This window comes from Achroia grisella, unplaced genomic scaffold (genome assembly GCF_030625045.1).
Source record: "Achroia grisella isolate CSIRO2021 unplaced genomic scaffold, CSIRO_AGI_Agris_v1 utg501, whole genome shotgun sequence".
NCBI classification, from domain to species: Eukaryota; Metazoa; Arthropoda; class Insecta; order Lepidoptera; family Pyralidae; genus Achroia; species Achroia grisella.
In genome coordinates, this window is record NW_026712897.1 from 669,225 (window position 1) to 688,635 (window position 19,411).

The window sequence follows — 19,411 nt, forward strand, 5'->3', positions numbered from 1 at the left end:
TATAATAGAATAATAATATGTAAAATTTGAAAAATAAAGCTTTTTATCTATCTAAGAGCAACATCGCAATATTATTTTAAAAGGCGACATCTAGATATCGTTTCTCACAACTCGCAGCAAATAATGCGATTTGAAGCACGAACGAGTTAGCACATATAGCTGTCATTCAAATAGTTTCATCGAATGGAATGAAGGAATAGAGGTTGCAACTCGGACATTGTTTATTATCAATTCGTTCCATTTCTGTGGTTTTCATTCTAAATAGACATATTCAATCTTTTCTTCTTTGACGGTACTCATAAATATTCTTTGATACCTGAAATCGACTTGGAAAATGATTATTTTATATCATTTAATAGTCTTTTGATTTATAGTATTTACAAATATCAATTCTGTATCTCTAAAATATAAAACGTCATTTGAATAAGTAGACATGGACTATGAATAACAATATCAATGACTCAGGTCACCTGTTCATTGTATAGTAAAAAAATTGTCGATAATCAAATAATAACACACGTTTTGTTATTTAATTTTGTAACGACTTTTTATGTTAAACATAGATAGAAGAGAATAGACAAAAGAGTATATTAATAAGTATTAAGCTAATGTCTTCAATGGACTCTTTCTTTTTATAAGGAAAATAATATATCACTATTTAAAAAAGGTTAATGTGTGTATGATTAATTTATTGTATTGTAGACAAACAAACTCAACTGTTAACTTAGAATATCAATTATTTTGACCTGTAAAAAATACATTTCTTAATCAAATCTTTTCATTCTTCATATTCCATTATAATACTCGCGTGCCGGTTATGAACGAATTATATTGATTCAATCCCTAGCGACCGAACGAAGTGTAAATGTAACCAATCACCAGCTAGTATTTTCCACGTAAATGAGAACAGACTGATACGAAAACAAGTTCTCAGGAATCTGTCATTCAGATGACTGTACAATCAGTGAATCCACCTTGAAAAATTACATACTTATTTTATTGTGTTGTGGTTAAAAAGTAAGTAACGAATTTAATTATTACTCATGTATTCAGTTGCACATTAATTAGCAGTTAAATTATAAGAATTTACCACTATTTTCTAACTTCTGCCTTACATGTAGCTAAAACGACGTCACTCAAATGTATCGAAAATTATCAGTTTTATTACTTTACTCATGTATTTCTATACTTTAGTACATTATTAACAATTTGTACTGTTCTTTGAGGTAATCTTGTAAATTATAATTTCCTTTTTTTTATTACTTATTATAAAAACAGTATGAGTTTTACTACTGTTGAACAAAGTACTTAACTGTTTCATGTAATTGTATTTTGTGACAATAGTACGACTATAGGAATAGTAACACTTACTTTCCAAAACTTATGGAGAGAGGCCTTAAACAATGGGTGTACCTCTACATTTGACAATTACCAGTTGTGCTTAATTGAGTGCTATTAAGAATATGTGTCAACTCCTCGCGTTGTAATATTGAGCAACGCCCTGAATAATACGCTCTATTAATAAGACATATTGCACATTATATTATCACTCTATACTTATTCAGTACCTCTGTTGATAACAAAGATAAGATAGATATGTACCTACCTGTAAGTGTATGCTGTGTTAGTTGTATGATGGACGCTACGTTAGCATGTGTGCGTCGTTTAATGTGTCTTTTAATTTGTTTTAGGTAACAGGGTCAAAATGACGGCCCAAGTTCAAGCACTGTATGACTTCACTGGGGACCCCGGGACCACTGAAATGTCAATTACGTCTGGAGAAATACTAACACTAATTAACACGGATATTGGTGAAGGTTGGTGGGAGGGCAGGAATGCTAAAGGCGAAACGGGTCTATTCCCTGCTGCTTATGTAAGAAAACTCACTCCTGAAGAACTGGAACACACAAGTACAGCCCCGACACATGCAGCGCCAGCAGCTCCAAGATATGACCAAGCTGCTGATGATTGGGGGGATCAGCAGTACAGTGCTGGTGACAACAACTACCACAGAGGAACATCACAAGAAGATGGATGGGAGGATGATTGGGATGATGAGACATATTCAGAAATTGGTCCTGCACAACATAAATCACACCACAGCCAGCATCCTCAACCAGTAGCCTTGCCAGGAATGCCTATAAATGATATGAATAATCTTGATGATGGAGCATCCAATTATGGCTCCTCTGTTGGAACTGTTAGGCGAAATAAATTTGCTCCCTCTTCTAAAGTCACTGGTGAAAGTTACCTACTTGGCACTTTAAATATTGAGGTACCAGATCATGATAAAGTTTACATTGTACAAAATGAAGAGGGTTATGTATGGTCACCTCTACCAAATCCATACTCAGTAACTGTAGCCTCACCGAAAAAAGAATCAAAATTTAAAGGTATTAAAAGTTTTATTGCATACCAATTGACACCTTCATTTAATAATATTCAAGTTTCTAGAAGATACAAACATTTTGATTGGCTACATGAGAGATTACAAGAGAAGTTCACTTTAATTCCTATCCCACCATTGCCAGACAAACAAATTTCAGGGCGATATGATGAGCAGTTGATTGAACGCAGGCGAGTCCAACTTCAAGAATTTGTGGACTGGATGTGTCGGCATCCAGTACTATCCAAGAGCGAGGTCTGGCAACACTTTCTGACTTGTACTGATGAAAAAAAATGGAAGGCAGGCAAGCGACAGGCTGAGCGGGATCCTTTGCTGAGCCTAAATTATTGTATATCACTAGTTGTACCTGAGAAAGCTTTACTACAAACACAAGTGGATAGCATCACAGAACAGTGCCACACATTTGTAGCCAGTATGGACTCATCTGTGAAGTCTGTATCTAATATGTGCTTAGCACAAACAAAAAGATTCCAAGGACCTTACAAAATGGACTGTCAGAAGGTTGGTGAGGCCCTCTACAGTTTAGGCAATGCCCTCAGTCTGGATGAAGGGACAGTGATTTCCACATCAAAATTAACTTCAGCCATAAAAATGACAGGTGGTGCTTACATAGAGATTGGAAGAATGTATGATGACCAGCCAAAATATGACTGGGAACCTTTGGGTGACAAATTCCATTTATACAAAGGCATTATCGGATCATTTCCTGATGTACTAGCAAATCACAAGGGAGCTGTTCAAAAGAAGCGGGAATGTGAAAGATTGACAGGGGAGCACAAAATGGAAATAGCGCAGCTGAATGAAGTCTTAAGAAGGACTGATGTTATATCTTATGCACTTCTTGCCGAAGTAAACCACTTTAAATCTGAAAGAACAACAGACTTGAAGGCCACTATGCAAAAATTCCTAAGGCAGCAAATTACATTTTATAAAAAAATTGTAGAAAAATTGGAAATAACACTGCAACAGTATGATGATTAATTTATTATATATGACTCAAGGAAGAGTTTTGAGACAATTAATATTATACAATGGAATAAACCATTATTGTATACTGGTCTAAATTATGAAATAATTTGTTTTGTAGATTATCAAATAATTAAGTACCAATCCAAAGGATTGCACATTTGGTTTGATTTGATCTATGAATATGAAATGTATTCACTTTGTGATGAAATTATGGACTGACTGTATATTATACATTAATAAATTGTGGTACACATTATCTTTTATAAACTAAAGTATTCTGTATATATATTTGCATAGAATCTTCAATAGATAATTACTTATTTTTGATCAATTATATACACAATATTCTAATTGTACTAACTGTGGATCAATTATTTTGACATTTTGTTGTTTAATTTTAGATTAAGTATTGTATTATATATTCCACTTTTATAAGGTATTTTATAGGGCCTGCTAATTAAATAAATACTGTAATTCGTTTAAATGTTTTTTAATCAATGCATAATATGTGTTGTATATTTTTTTCCATCATTAAAGGAGGACCTATTTAGGTCGTAAGGTTTTGCGTGATTTTTGATTGTAAGTACTTAAATTCTGTTATTAAAATAAACCAAGTGCTTGAATGCAGTCATCACAAATTTTTCTATTGTTCACAGGAATTTCGGAGTCGATATGTGCAGTCAAAGATAAAACTCGAATAATCCTGAAGCCTTTTGTGGGAGTAGTAGATATACTACAATGGCAGAAGATAAGAAAAAGGATGGTAGTGCCCTTTTAGCAAAAAAGAAGAAAGTAAAGCCAAGGAAATCGCGGGACGCTGACTGTTGCAGTGTGAATTTCTTGAAATGCGTTTTGCATATTTTCAACGTCGTATTTTTGGTAAGCAACTTTCTTGTACTATTTACGCTATATTGTGATTAAAAATACATCTATATAATACAATAATACTCTCTCTTACGAATGTTTTCTTAATTTCTTTCAAATTACATAATAACTTGTTATACTATTTCCTTAATTTAATCAGATCAATACGTAAAATAGCATTATTTCATGTTTAACGTTTTTATGAACAAAGGTAGTATTTAAAATGGTAAAAGATATATTCATCCCAAATACTTGAATAGAAGCAAATTAACTACTGTTATTCTTGTCAATGAATTTGTCCTGGAGGATATTGCGGCCAAAAATAATGGCTTAATATAGGAACTAGTAGTTATTATTATATATTATAATAAATACAGTATTTGTGGCAAGCAGTTGGGCAGGCCCATTCTGCGGCGAACAGTGAATAACTGCATTAATGATTATAAAAAAGTGAATCACATGATAATGTAGTTATAGTTTTAATTATTAATTATATTGCTTAGCATACATTTTTATCTTTTGCTCTATATGTACCACTTATAGAACACATATTTAAAGGAATGTTAAAATATATTTTCTTAATTATAGTGTCTGTGGATGTTTGTTACTTTCTTTCTTTTACTACTTTCACGCCAAAAGTACTGGATTTTGATTAAATTTTACAGTAATATAGCTTATACGCAAGCTTATCAGAAGGACACAGCTCATAATTTAAAGAGATGTTATGTAAATTCACCTAAATTTAGTGATTAACTTGACAAGTAAGTTGAAATTGCGCGAGTCACCTTGTCTGATATAATGCAGTGGTTGCTATGCTTCTACACTTCATTCTAGGCTAAGGTAATTCAACATATCGCAGTCGTGGCATAACAGCCACTAAGGGCGTTTGGTTGGTTATTCGGAATACCATTTACCATCACACCGCTCGCCATCGACAGGGAATTCAACTCCACGCGCTGAAATCAAAGTGGTCTTGGACAGTGCTGTTTCAGAGGAGCGTCTTCCCGCGTACACTTAGATTGTAAAACCTACCTGCCGAGGTTTTCTTGGAAGACTACAACATGAGGTTTTTCAAGGATATACAAAGGTTTCTTATGGGACGGCTACGCGCATGTGACACCCCTCTTAAAAAACTTATTATATAAATATCTAAGTAACCAATCAGAACTATTAAAAGTAATGTGAAAATGAAGAATGTACTAACATCGTACGCAAAATGAATTTCGGTTATATTTGACAAATAAATTCATTTCTTTGCTAGGGGTCTTCGAATACCGGTAATTAATGGCCCGCTGGTTGTACTTTGACGACTACTGATGTAATGTATGGTGTTCAGTTTGCAGGTATAGGCGTCCTGGTGGTAGGGGCGTGGACTGTAGCCACCAGACATAGATATGTGGCGCTACTACCAACACCGACATACCCAGCCATTGCCTACATGTTGGTGTTCGCAGGCGCACTCGGCGTGCCCATGAGTGGGCTTGGATGCTGCGGACTTAAGACTGAAAATAGAACCAGTTTACTATGCGTATGTATTATTTATTTTATTATCTGTAATTAAGAGATTTTTACGTATTACTTACTTAGACTTACGTGATTAGATTACTATTTTTTTACATAATTTTTTAGACATCTCTGTATTAATACATGCGTCGAAAATTGTGTAAGTACCCCTTTTTAAGGAAATTACGCGGAGGTGTTGCTTTTCATTGACAGTTAAAATTTATGCGAAGAAAGTGAGAGCAGTATGCTATTTTTTTATAGTTATTATATTTATTAATTAAATGTATTATTATAATAAAATAACCACGGAACAATTCACACAGCATCATCTAGCCCCAAGCTAAGCAGAACACGTGTTATATGTATTAGACAAGATGTAATTACATTTTATTATAAATACTTACATATTATACCTAATAATAGTCGCTCTCATAAATACTTGAATTTCGCGACCATTGTAAGTAGCTATACGCTATCGCTAGACCACCGAAGCCTTTAATAACGTGAAAATTTTAAACGTATCGTTTTTATATATTGAAAGTAAAATGTCATTGCTAGCGTCAGATTGAGTACTAGTTTTCGTATCCTAAATGTATGGTACATTTAGGATTAAAGACCTACAAATTGTAAATTACGATATGTATGTTTTATTTCATCATTGATCGAAACAGTCAGAATGCACTTATAGTCTCAAATAGGACCACGCGTGGGCGATGAGCGGAAAATAGGATACTATGCGAGTCCAATGGGTTGGTCAATGAACTAGCTCGGTCATGGCGAATGTCACAATTTGAAACACAATTGTTTATCGTATACTGTTATGACCTTATTTGAACACCAATGATAATATTTTCATAGTTCAGAAAATGGTTTCTCTAATGTACTACTTTTAAGTGAAGCTATGCAACAATATGATACATAGATAAATCAATTATTTATCTTACACTATATAATATATGTAACACTATTTCTGTACATAGGTCATCGTAACAATTTATGATTATGTGTAAAAATCTGGCTATTTACTTTGGATGTAGAATTAATAAGAGCCATATATAATGTAAATTAATAGTAGCAGTACATTTCACACATTGCCGTCTAATTTCAAACATGAGCTTGTGCTATGGGTTCTATACAACTGAATTAATAGAAATATTTTTTTACATATTTTTTTCTGTAATTATGTAATTACATACATAATTACAGAAAAAAATGGAAAAAAATACATATAAAATATACATGTAATACACCCAAATCAATACAAACAAACTCATGAATATAAACGATTTTATCGTGCCAATAGGACCTGCGATGATGATTAATAATTATTTTTAAATTAACACCACAGAAACATTTCAGTTTTCCGAGCATGTAACATATTTTTTTAATTGTATCAGATATTACTAAAATTCTTTAGCATGTTTTATACATTTAACGTACCTGTATGAGCCTTTAATACATAAATCACAAGAAAACGCTAATAAATGCATTGCTCCCATTCATAATAACCATAATAATTGTTTAAAAACAATTGATTAACTGCAAGTACAATGATAATGGTAAAACTGATACATATACGTGTTATTTAAATATTTACTATGTATGAATTATCGTAAAATGTATTAAAGATAAAACGATAAATCAATTTTGCTTTTAAAAGTACTATACGTAACTAATTCTTGGAATAATCGATTCAAAACTAAAATCGCTTTAATCAATCTGGGTGTTTTCTATGTATTATATGTGTGTATTTATATCAGTTATCTAGTACCCTTCACACAACTCTATGCTTGGGGCTAACTGGCGCTGTGTGAGTTGTCCTGATTATTATGATTGATATTATATTATAATAAAAATGCAGTCACTTTCGAATTGTACGATAGTATGTAAATACAGTAGTGTAATGTACTAAAGGTGTATGTTCTTCTTTCTTAATTAATGTCTGTGACTAACATATGAAAAACCGAAACCATTGTAATTACAAAAATTACCTACACAGAAATCGAGTTGCAATCACCTAAATAATTCGCAATATATCCTTAACCAATAACAACACTCGATAACGATTCCACGATAATTTTGTTTTCCTTTGAGAAAGTATACAGTTATAAAAACAAAAATTGTACGGTTGCTCACTCGCATACCTATTTATATACCGACTTGTAGGTAATAATTAATGAAAGCATACTGTTTCACATTCATATGATATTATTTTTTATATGTACTCTAATTCAGAATAGATTTTGATAGATATTTTAAAAATTGATATAATAGAAACTCCTATGATTAGTCTGTATTTCTGGATATATTACACGATAACTTTGCTAATATTCTGACGTCCTACGTGGTCTTCTAAAGGTTTTTTTTAATGGTTGATAATGGAATGGTGCACCCGCCTGCGCTAACGATTTACGCTGGCGGGGCACCAGTGGAGGATTATAAGATGAGCATGAGGTCAGGTCAGTTAGCCCATCGTGACAAATTCAACAGCACACTATTATATGGTATGATAATAGATCAAGAACCTATTCTCAGATCTACCAAGTATACATATATTTATCAAAATGGGTTAACCCTCTTTGGAAAAGTATGGCAGCTAACACATCATAATTTTATATATATAGAGATATAATTTATACCAATACTGAAACATGGTTTAGGTACATCTAATTACGCAACCGGCACCAATAAATAAGATAACTACAAATGTCACCAGCTTGTATTTATCTTGACGGTGTTAGCACAAAATCGCAAGAGACATCGTTCTACATAATTATCTCTATATGAATAATATTGATGTTCAGAAATACGTTAAAGTATTTTATTTTCAACTAGCTGTGCCCGCGACTTCATCCGTTTTGAATACCGTGACCTCGGATATTTTAAATTATTAGGCTAATTATAAAAAGCCAAAGAATAATGTTATTCGTTCTAACTTCAAAAATTACGCATATCCATACAAACTTTCATTTCCTATTTTATTTTACCCCCCAAGGGGTTTACAGCCTGAAAAATAAGTTTCAAACTCTTAGCTTTTTAAATGACGATACTTCCATACAACCTTTCACCTCCCCTTTCAACCTCGTACAACCCTTTTTTGCATTAAAATTATGTCCTTTCTAGGAGTCTAGACTATCTGTTTACGAAATTTCATTTAAATTTGTTACGTAGTTTTGGTGTGGCAGTGGCAGACAGACAGACAGAGTTACTTTCGTATCTATACTCTGTTTGTAATATTGAAATAACCGTTTTTTTACTACATGCATATGAATATAAATACGATACAATCACCAAAATAGCATTTTTTACAATTTTTGTTTGTCTGTCTGTTTGTTCCGGCTAATCTCTGAAATGACTGGACCGATTTTGACGGGACTTTTTTTGACAGGTAACTGATGTAATAAGGAGTAACTTAGGCTACTTTTATTTTAGAAAAATAAAGTTAATTTCCACGCGGACGCAGTCGCGGAAACAGCTAGTTTGAATATTATTAAGGATAACTATTTTTCCAAAATTAGTTGATACCATATAAAGCTATTGATAACGAAATGTCCATGAACCTAAACTTGCATGACGTAAATACCTAAATTTTTAAAACTATTTACATCATCTTACCTTGATATTACAGAAGCTATGTTTATGCAAACATCAAACAATGACACACCTACCATATTATTATACTTGATAAGCGCAGATCAATTCTTTTCTCAAAAAAAGTTAAATTTAAATTAAATTAAACATACAACAAAAACCAATACACAGTCTTATTAGCTCAGATATATATATAATATATATTTTTGAAAATAAGATTAAGCTATAAATTTAAAGAAAACTTAAGCTACAGTACAAATAAGACCACATAATAGCAACACAGTCTTGTTCAGCTCAGACTATGTATTTTTTTCGGCGTATTTCAACTATTATTCAAAAGTAATGCAGTTGACGTGCGTATTTTCACATATTATCAATGAGCAATACCTCTAACTAACAACAGCCTTGACTATAATTGACCTGACAATTATGGGCACGTACGAAATTTATATCAACTAAGCAGCAACCGTCTAAGGTTTTCTTCTTTTGTATTAATATAAAAGTGCCTACATTTAGCATACTGTCAATAGGGTCGATTATTTTAATCGCTTCATTTAAGGTAAAATTGACCCAACTAATTGGCTGTACTAATCTTGGCCCATGTCTTGCTTGTAATAAATAATAAAAAAATGGATGCTTTGTACTTAAATTTACACTATAGTCTATAATCTAATTTAAATATACTGATCTGTCCTGAAATATTCATATAAAATTAAATATAACTATAATGATAATTTTCTTTAAAGTATACAGCTCATTATTACATACACACAAACGAATAGAGGAAATTAGGAAGAAACTTTTACAGAATATATGTTAATAAATATATAATACATATAATATATAAGCTTAAAGAAGCTAAGAAAAATATCCCCCCTAAAGGCGTAAATTATTATGATCGTATTAATTTTAACTTTACGCCATTTAAATTTTATACTAAATGGTATAAAATTTAAATGGCGTAAAGTTAAAATCTTTTCATAATTTACGTATTAATAAATTGATAGAGGACATTGTATAAATTTATAGTTTATTTTTGTCGTTACATTATCATTAATAGATGCTATACAAAGAATATGCAATATTATAACTGTCGACATCGTTCTATTTAATGAAATCATCGAACCGTTTTGTTTGCATCAGATTACATCCCAACACACATTATCATACAACTAAAAGCCTTTATATGTATTTATTACAAGTCGCGTAGAAACCCTAATACTATTATTGTGTTTCAAACCCTCATATAATAGGCTTTACTATAAATAAACAGATAGTAGACGTATATATTTTTTTTTATTTCAGTATACATACTTCCTGTTGATAACATTCATACTCGAGGCTGGCGCGGGCGGGCTGGCATACTACTACGAGGTGGCAGTGGAAGACGAACTGCGGGCGGAATTAAATCATACATTCTTGTATAATTACGCCCTCGACAACACCATTTCTAATGCTGTTGACCGCATGCAAACAGAGGTTCGGATTTTTTTTATTAATTCCCACACATTTTAAAAATCTATTGTACTTAACTATATATCTTACTAACATAAAGGCGAAAGTTTGTGAGTATGGATGAATGGACGTTTAATTTTCTCTAGGACGATATTGGACCATGTTTTGTATAATAACACCTAGGCTAAAATTTAAAAAGATATTACATAAATTGGACGAAATATATCAATATATATGTCAGGTGTGAAACAGACGAAATTGTGGGGGTCAGATAGTTTATTATAAAAGCGATGTGGCGTGGTAGTTTAATACATTTACTTTGACCGAAAGGATGTCAGTTGAAATGTGGTCGATACAAAAAAGTTTATTTGTTAATTTATATGTCACTGTCGGTGATGGATACACAGGTAATAAATCAATTCGACAGACAGCAGTAGGCTCGCGCCGTACTTCGTTGAGATTTTTTTTATGTAAATAGAATCGCAAACAAGCTGGCGGCCATAAATGGTACCCGTCGTCTATATACATCAACACTACGTGACATCCAAGATATCATGCGTTACCGTTCCGGAAGTCTCTAAAATTATCATCAAGTTGACACACAAAGTGAAACGGAAAACGTCAATCCGAATTTCATATTTACGTTTATCTATTAAACAATACAAACATAGGAATACTATTACTAGACAATATAATTACGAGTTGTTCGTTCCAAAAATAATCATGTATATTATGGTGTTTATATCAAAGTAATAAATATATTATCCTTATACATTTAATTTTGCTCATATTTATGGGACATCCAAAACAGACACTGATAGTCAAAGAATTCATTGAAATATATTATAAATATGTAAATATATCAATATAAATATAATACTCTAAATATGTTCATACTGTGCTGATTGTTTCGAGTTCACTATTCCTCTATACTAACATAGCTGCCTCCTTCCATACTGTGGGCTGACATAGGTTACATTCAGCATTTACTGCAAGAAATATTGAGTAGTTATCCGCCTGTTAGAGAAACTTTAAAAGAATAATCTGAAATTGATATCATGAGACGTCTAAATTCTTTTGTTAATTTCGATATCCTTCAAGCCAGAGACCTCACTAAGTAGACTGAGGAAATCTAGATCTAAAGACTAACTTATTTCTTAGAATAAATATGTAATATACTAATTTGTATATAGAAATGTCATTTGAGATGTCATTCAAGTAATTTCACAGGAGATAAGATAGTGAGTATGACTCATAGTAATAAATAATATAGTACAGTCTGTATAAACAACTTACTCGTTAAATTGTGCTTCGATTATATTTATTTTAATACCTATAATGTTTGTACAGTCATCTCGTGGCCTTGATGAGCAAGTACTTATTAGTTTAAACATTTGAATTGTATCAATGAAACTATAGATCTAATATTCAAATTAATTATAAGAAAAAGTATAATCACTATATAGAGAATAGTAAATTTAGCTCTCGTCAAGTAGCAATCATACTAAATTCTACTGCAATTTCCCGAACATTGATGAACTATCTATCTGTTATCTGGGGTCCATCAAGTCGTTACAATCCCCAGAATAGCAGTGTTTAAATTTTTACACCCACTGACGAAAATAAACATCCCTAGTACTCACAAGTGTATTAACATTACGCTTTTTGATAGTTGTAGACTGCACTTATTGGAATGAAACTAAAATAAAATCAAAGTTTTCTCAAAAAAAATGTTTTATCTTAATTGAGACATGCTAACATATAAGAATAAATCCTTCACGTGAAATAGATATATGTTTATTGTTTATGACCCGCGCAACTTTGTCTGCATCACTAACTTGACATTTACCATTATATTTCCCACAATTTACATAACATATTTTTAAATTATAGCCTATGTGTTATGATCATATAGTTTCTGCGTTAAAGAATAACAAACATTCATCCATTCACCCTTACTGACAAACTTTCTCGTTTATAATATTATTCTAGTAAGGTTTATTATCCATGTTTGCTCCTTCAGTTTAAATGCTGCGGCGCCGTACGATATCAAGACTGGAGGAGGAGCGCGTGGCACGAACACGATCCTCGGCTCCTCGTACCAGATTCATGTTGTATAACTGTCTCCAACCGCTGCGGTGTCAGGGACCACCCTTCCAACATCTACCACAATGTGAGTAGTACTAATTACCTTATAGTTGATAATGGAATGGTTCACCCGACTGCGCTAGCGGTTTACGCTGGCGGGGCACCAGTGGAGAATGATAAGATGAGCATGAGGTCAGATCAAAACCAATTACGTTATACAACTATCACATAATTTGCACCGTTCGATTATCAACATAATGGAATGGGGCACTCGCCTGCACTAATGGGTTATGATAGCGGGGCACCATAGTGTTAAATTCACCATATCAGTGGAACCCACGCGGAGGTCAACCTGGTATGGTACATTGTTAGCAGTTATTAGTCTACATTACTAAGAATCACCTTCCCCCCCAGTACCAATTACCAAAATTTGTAACTACAAAGCAACCGCTAAAACAGCATTTAAATGAGTGTTTAAGGCTGACTATTTCAGCTATAATAAACCAGATCCATTGACTGAACGGTGCTCGCCTATTCATGAACTCGGAACCATCAGGCAAGAGTGGGCTTACAGCTGCTCCATAAATTCTTTCGCGACTTTGGTGTTATTTTAGCGGCTTTAATACCCCCTGCGTTCCCCACATTTATATTGTTCGTCGAATAGTTATAAAAACTTATAAACCAATTATTTAGTCTTATTTTATCACGATGGTGGCAAAACGAGCATACGGCCCACCTGATGGTAATCGGTTGCCGTAGCCTATCGTCTGAAACACCAGTGTAATTCCTTATTATCGTATTTTCTTAAATATACTATATACTTATATCTTCTCTTCCAGGGCTGCATACGACAGTTTACGAATCACATTCGAGACCACCTAATAATCCTCGCGGCGGTCGGCGTCGGGATGTCGGTCATACCAATCTTCGGGTTCCTCTTTTCTTTCATTCTCTACGTTAAGATCAAACACGTCTTGGACTGACCTCGGCCTAAGCCGGCGGCCAGCAAGAACCGGAAAGTATTCGACAAGTCAGCCTCGGCCGGCGACTTGACGAAGTACCAGGGTCGGGTCGGCTCTCAGAGAATACCGCCGAAGTTGGGAAGTACTAGAACAAAACGAAGTGTAAAACGACCGCCATGTCCGCTCCACCCCGCGGCCGATAAAGGTGGCAATGTGCCTATATCCACTATCAGCGATAATGTTAGCATTTAGATATATTAATTTTGCAGTCAAACCAAATACTTAGTCCTCAAGTAAGATCCTTTTTAATATAACTATAATGGTATCTGGTTAACCTTTACCGAACACAGGGCAATCTAAATATAACCGTTCCCATGTTCAATCAGACCAAAGCCTCCTTGTTCTTCCTTTCATTCTCCTTGCTCTTCCAAACCTTGTTGTTAAAATTATTCAAAGTTTTTAGAGTTCCGTATCAAAATTATAAATCCTTTGTTGTCAGTCTGAGCGTTAATACGTTTTAAACGTAAAATCCGTAAAGATGTAGCAAACAAACTTCGAATCTTAAGTATATCTACGGAATTCTATTAATACATGCCCTACACTCTATTTATATTCACGCGAGGCCCACTTTTATGCGTTACACTATTCTAAATTCAATATTAATCACTTTTTTCGAAGCTATTTTTCCTATATAGTACGGTAAAAATTTACATTTCATTTCATGTGTTCATTTGATGTTACATAATGATATAGAATTTAAACAATGTTCATGTCTAGCCAGTAGCTATTTAAGTAGTAAAAGTGACCGAATTTATATCAAAATGTGTCTAAGTCATACGTTTGAGTAATATGTTAGATGAGAAATTGTTATATGTGTATTTAATATGGTGCTATATTTGTTATAGATACCTTAGGCCGTTGTGTACTTAACACGGGATATAGGATGGAACATCGAATAAAAAGAATGTCACGATAATTAATAAAACTTTCACATCTATGATACAGTGATACCATGAACACCTACTAATATTTATTATAAATAAAATACGACGCAGCATTTGCCGTATCTATGGACTAACATAAAATCTTTCAAGTAAATAAAATATAAAAATATAATAATCAAATTATTTTACATAATGTATGAAATAGTTTAGTTATTTCTATTATGAAATATTGAATGATTCGAATTTGAAGTATTATGGTATGGCCATTAAACATGAGTCAGAATTTATTTTTATTTATATATGCAAATGACCAAAGCATTTCAAATACAGCTAACTGACTATTCTATTATTCATTATTCAATTACATATAGTAAAGGTAATAGGTATCTTGTCACTAAGGAAAAAGGTCGCTTCCCATAATTACATCTAATTTTATTGACGACATTAAATATTTCTGAATAATCATTTAAACAGTGTTTTTTATAATTTTATTTTTTATATAGTTGCGTTAAACATTTAACAAGTTGAACATTATAATTGAATCTAATATGTTTTATATTTCTTTATTTACCAACTACAATCTAATTTACATTAAATAATATATATATTAAATAATTAAACACGTGTCATGTATTTTATACTTATAAACAATTTATGGGCTACAGAATTCGTTTTTAAATTATTATTCAGAAAATTGTAGAAGATATCACTTGAATTTTAACATAAATAAAATTAAAAGTAATGTCGATGTCGGTATGATCTTTTTTTTTTTACAAAAATCTGTGTGTGTCTAGCATTAGAATAGCGCCCAAATTACTATGCATAACAAAATTATATACGATAATAAATCGTTCTTAAAACACAAAAGCGCACTTTCGAACATATCGATCGCTTGCACCATTAAATCTAAAAGGCTACGTTTGAATTCAATTTGATTGTAGTTAAATATTTGCTTTTATTATGTCGTACTACACGCTTCTCTAAATCATAAAGATTTATCGGGCGGGTATGAAAGTTACACTCATGTCCCACATTCAAGAACCGGCTTAAAAATAAATCGAATAAATGTTCTACAATCTGCAACGAAAAAGTTACAACATAAAATTCAGCGTTTACCATTCCTGAAACTGACCAATTTGAACAAAATAGGGTTCTAAGAAAGGAAATAATTGGACCTTACAAACCTTGTATCTTTCATACCAAATCACGGATGCGTCCGTGATTTAGTATGAAAGATACAAGTTTGTTTTTTATTTTCCATGTATATTCACATTTTCGCAAATGTTATCACTAGGATTCGAGTTCTTGTATATCTGTGACATCTTATATATTTTATATGCTACCACTAATGCGTGACTCTGTATACATTTTAACCCACTAAGTATGTATTGTAGTACACTAATACATGTAACAAACTATACCTAAGCTGTATTGTGCCTTAATAATATATAAGAAATAGATAATAATTGTGGAAATTATATCCAGGATTCTCTATTATTTAAAATTATATGGACGAAATAGATTACAGGAAAGAAAATAATTTAATATATGTAATGTCATATCTATCTGTATATTAAATTATGTTGTATAAAGATTATTAGTATTTATTTAAATAATATGGATTTATTAATTATAATAAAAAATAATACAGAATCCTGTAAAATAGATAATGGTGTTTTAATTTTAATTGTTTTACACATCATTGTTTTTATATTTTATTTAAAACCAAAAATATTTATATAAATTATTTTACGGGTAATTAATTTTTAACTATTAATTTATTAAATATATTTAATTATTATTGTTTTGCTATCATCACAGAAGTCTACAACCGCAAATAGTGTAACTCACAAACGAGTGCCGACATTTTATTTTACTCTAAATAAAGTATATTAGTTTATAAAAATAGAAAAAAAAGGAAACTGTGTCAAAATTAAAGTACAATTTTTTTTAGTTTTAAAGATATTTAAATATGTTTATATTTTGCATTACTTTTAAAAAATAACTTTGATATTTATTAATTGTCGATTTTTCTTGTCTTATGTTGTATAATTGGCAGCAGTAACTCCACCGTTCTGTTTTACGCAAAAATTCTTACGATCAAATATTGCGTACATTTTTTCATGATATACGCTATTGTTCTCTTATAATATAGAATAGAAGTACCGTAAATAACATACAATACTTCAGAATAAATTACGGATTTTAATCCTACCAACTATTAATTGTTTATAAGTAGGTAGGTTTATATCCACGACAAACGGAATTGGAAATCGCAGAGCACTGTCGTGATCACTCGTCTGTGTTAGTTCTAACAAATATGTTTACAAATATTAGACAACAGTGAAAAAAATTATCAACAAACTTAAATTACACTGGAAATAACTAAGTTAATCTGTCACTATTTATCCATTAATAAAATAAATAAATACTAATAAATCAGTTCTTTATTACTAAAACTGACAGTTTTTTTTTAAAAGTAACTGATACGATATTTAAATTAACACAAAATGTAGTCGCATTCTTGTAGATATATATGGTCAACCCTGGCTATACAACTATGTATACAAAGTCAACAGCTATATTTACACATTTTTGTGATACATCAGTATGTCAATAATTAAATATATTTATTTTATTACAATTGAATCATTTTTATTGCGGTTGTATTCTTCAACTAAATACATTTTATTTTATTCTAATAACTGTAAAATCGTGATCTTCACATTTAATATTCTTGTTATTTAATACAATTTAAATCAAAATCTTGTTTTTTTTTTCTCTCTTTGATAATAGTCTAATTACAACACACTACCAATACTGTTTTTCAGAATAGCGTAAGTATCTATTAAATATTTAAAAGGAAAACAAGCTTATTTGATCAGTTACCAATTGATTTCAGAAATTTATCAATCTGATACAAAGATTATCAAGCTGGAGATTTTAAGTATAATCATTCATTTTTATAAAATAAAAGTCGGTATAAACGAGTAAACACGGCTGAACGCATCCTAATCAAATTTCACGATAATATCAAGATGGACATAGGCTATTTTTATCAGCAAGCTATAATTGCTATCCCCGAGATTTCAGCTAATATTTTATTTTAATATTTGGCTAGCTAAACTCGTATTCCGCTTTATAAATCCGTCCTATGGAACTTGCTTAATGCAGCTTTTTAAGCACTACCCAATGATGAAAGCTAATGAAATGATCCTCACTAGTTCTCAGAACTGTCTTGATAGGATTTAACGTTGATGTTGATCTCTTTAAGGGTCATTGAATGAATTGTTCATCAATTAGAAGTGGGGTGACAAGAGTATCGAAGGGATACAAAATTTCGTGTTCTTGCATTTCAAGTTGGTTATGACGACATGATCTTAGTATTAAGACATGAAATTTGAAGAATTATCGAAAATACTTCTTATTATTTGCCATAAACAGGACATTATGGACATAGCTTATATACTCTAAACCAAGTCAATCAAAACACAGACAAAGTGCTTACACAGGCATTTAATAAACCATACTACATATAGCTGTTTTGCCTTTATGAGTAGGTACATAAACTGTAGGTAGTGACCGTTCTTACCATCGTTTTATTTATGGTAGACATAAAAAATTGTAATTGAAGTTATTAACATATAAAACACGAAATTATGATAATTATTATTAAATTAGATTGTAAGACGTCACGTCCCATGCGGGCCCCGGGCCCTCCCCTGCTATTAGCTCTTGTTAGGCCTACAATGTTGTTTACATGTGTTCAAGTCACTGACTCCACCGGACAAACCCGTGTTACAGTTTTAATCTTTTATTTTCACTAATTCCATCATAAACACATCAAGCTATACGTCAGCATTTTTTGTTCACGTCGCAACTGGTAACTTCGGACATATGTGAATATATACATATAAATAATATTAAAGTGTCTGTTTGTAATATTGAAATAACCGTATTTTACTACATGCATATGAATATAAATACGGTATATATACGAAAATAATTTTATTTACAATATTTGTCTGTCTGTCTGTTTGTTCCGGCTAATCTCTGAAATAGCGGGACCGATTTTAACGAGACACTTTTGGCAGGTAGCTGATGTAATAATGAGGAGTAACTTAGGCTACTTTTATTTTAGAAAAAATAAAAAATTTAAATTCCACGCGGACTAAGTCGCGGGCTACACTTAGTACGTGAATATAAATACCTACTAATTTACATTACGAAACCGTATCAGCAATTCAGCATACATGAAATCAATTTAATAATTTAATTTATGTATGAAATTACATTTATATCGATTTCATGAAAGTTTTTACTGAACTAATTTTAAATAAAATATATGCGCATAAATAGAGTAACAGATATAGGTACTATCGTGAATAGACCATGTAAAATGGCATTTAAATGACAAGACATATGTATGCAAAATGAATAAATGGAGCAAACAAGTGACTCTTTTGTATCCAAAAGACAAAGGCGCCAAAGAACTCGTTGGAAAGTCGACATTACCCTAGCTCGGGGATCTGTGGAATAGGTTTGCAGAGGACATGGAGAGAGCTGAAGGACGCATTTGCCAAAAGGCTCATCGAGTTACGAATGAGAATGAATGTAAATTATGTACA

The 19,411-nt window shown here is 31.9% G+C and overlaps 2 protein-coding genes across 3 annotated transcripts in view; both read left to right on the forward strand.

Annotated features, from left to right (window-relative positions):
- The window catches only part of LOC131846095 (CD151 antigen-like), an 81,698-nt gene extending 66,413 nt beyond the window's left edge, over positions 1-15,285 (forward strand). For both annotated transcript variants that reach the window (XM_059195316.1, XM_059195317.1), the window contains 5 exons: positions 4,033-4,255; positions 5,577-5,768; positions 10,640-10,813; positions 12,813-12,962; positions 13,717-15,285. In XM_059195316.1, the coding sequence (XP_059051299.1) occupies positions 4,115-4,255; positions 5,577-5,768; positions 10,640-10,813; positions 12,813-12,962; positions 13,717-13,860 (801 nt within the window). In that variant the 5' untranslated portion in view covers positions 4,033-4,114 and the 3' untranslated portion in view covers positions 13,861-15,285. The remainder of the gene's footprint in view (positions 1-4,032; positions 4,256-5,576; positions 5,769-10,639; positions 10,814-12,812; positions 12,963-13,716) is intronic.
- On the forward strand, positions 918-3,831 carry LOC131846094 (sorting nexin lst-4). Its single transcript, XM_059195315.1, has 2 exons — positions 918-1,017; positions 1,692-3,831. Exon 2 carries the CDS (start codon positions 1,706-1,708, stop codon positions 3,386-3,388), a length of 1,683 nt encoding a protein of 560 aa, XP_059051298.1. The 5' UTR covers positions 918-1,017; positions 1,692-1,705; the 3' UTR covers positions 3,389-3,831.
- Positions 15,286-19,411: the final 4,126 nt, after the last annotated feature.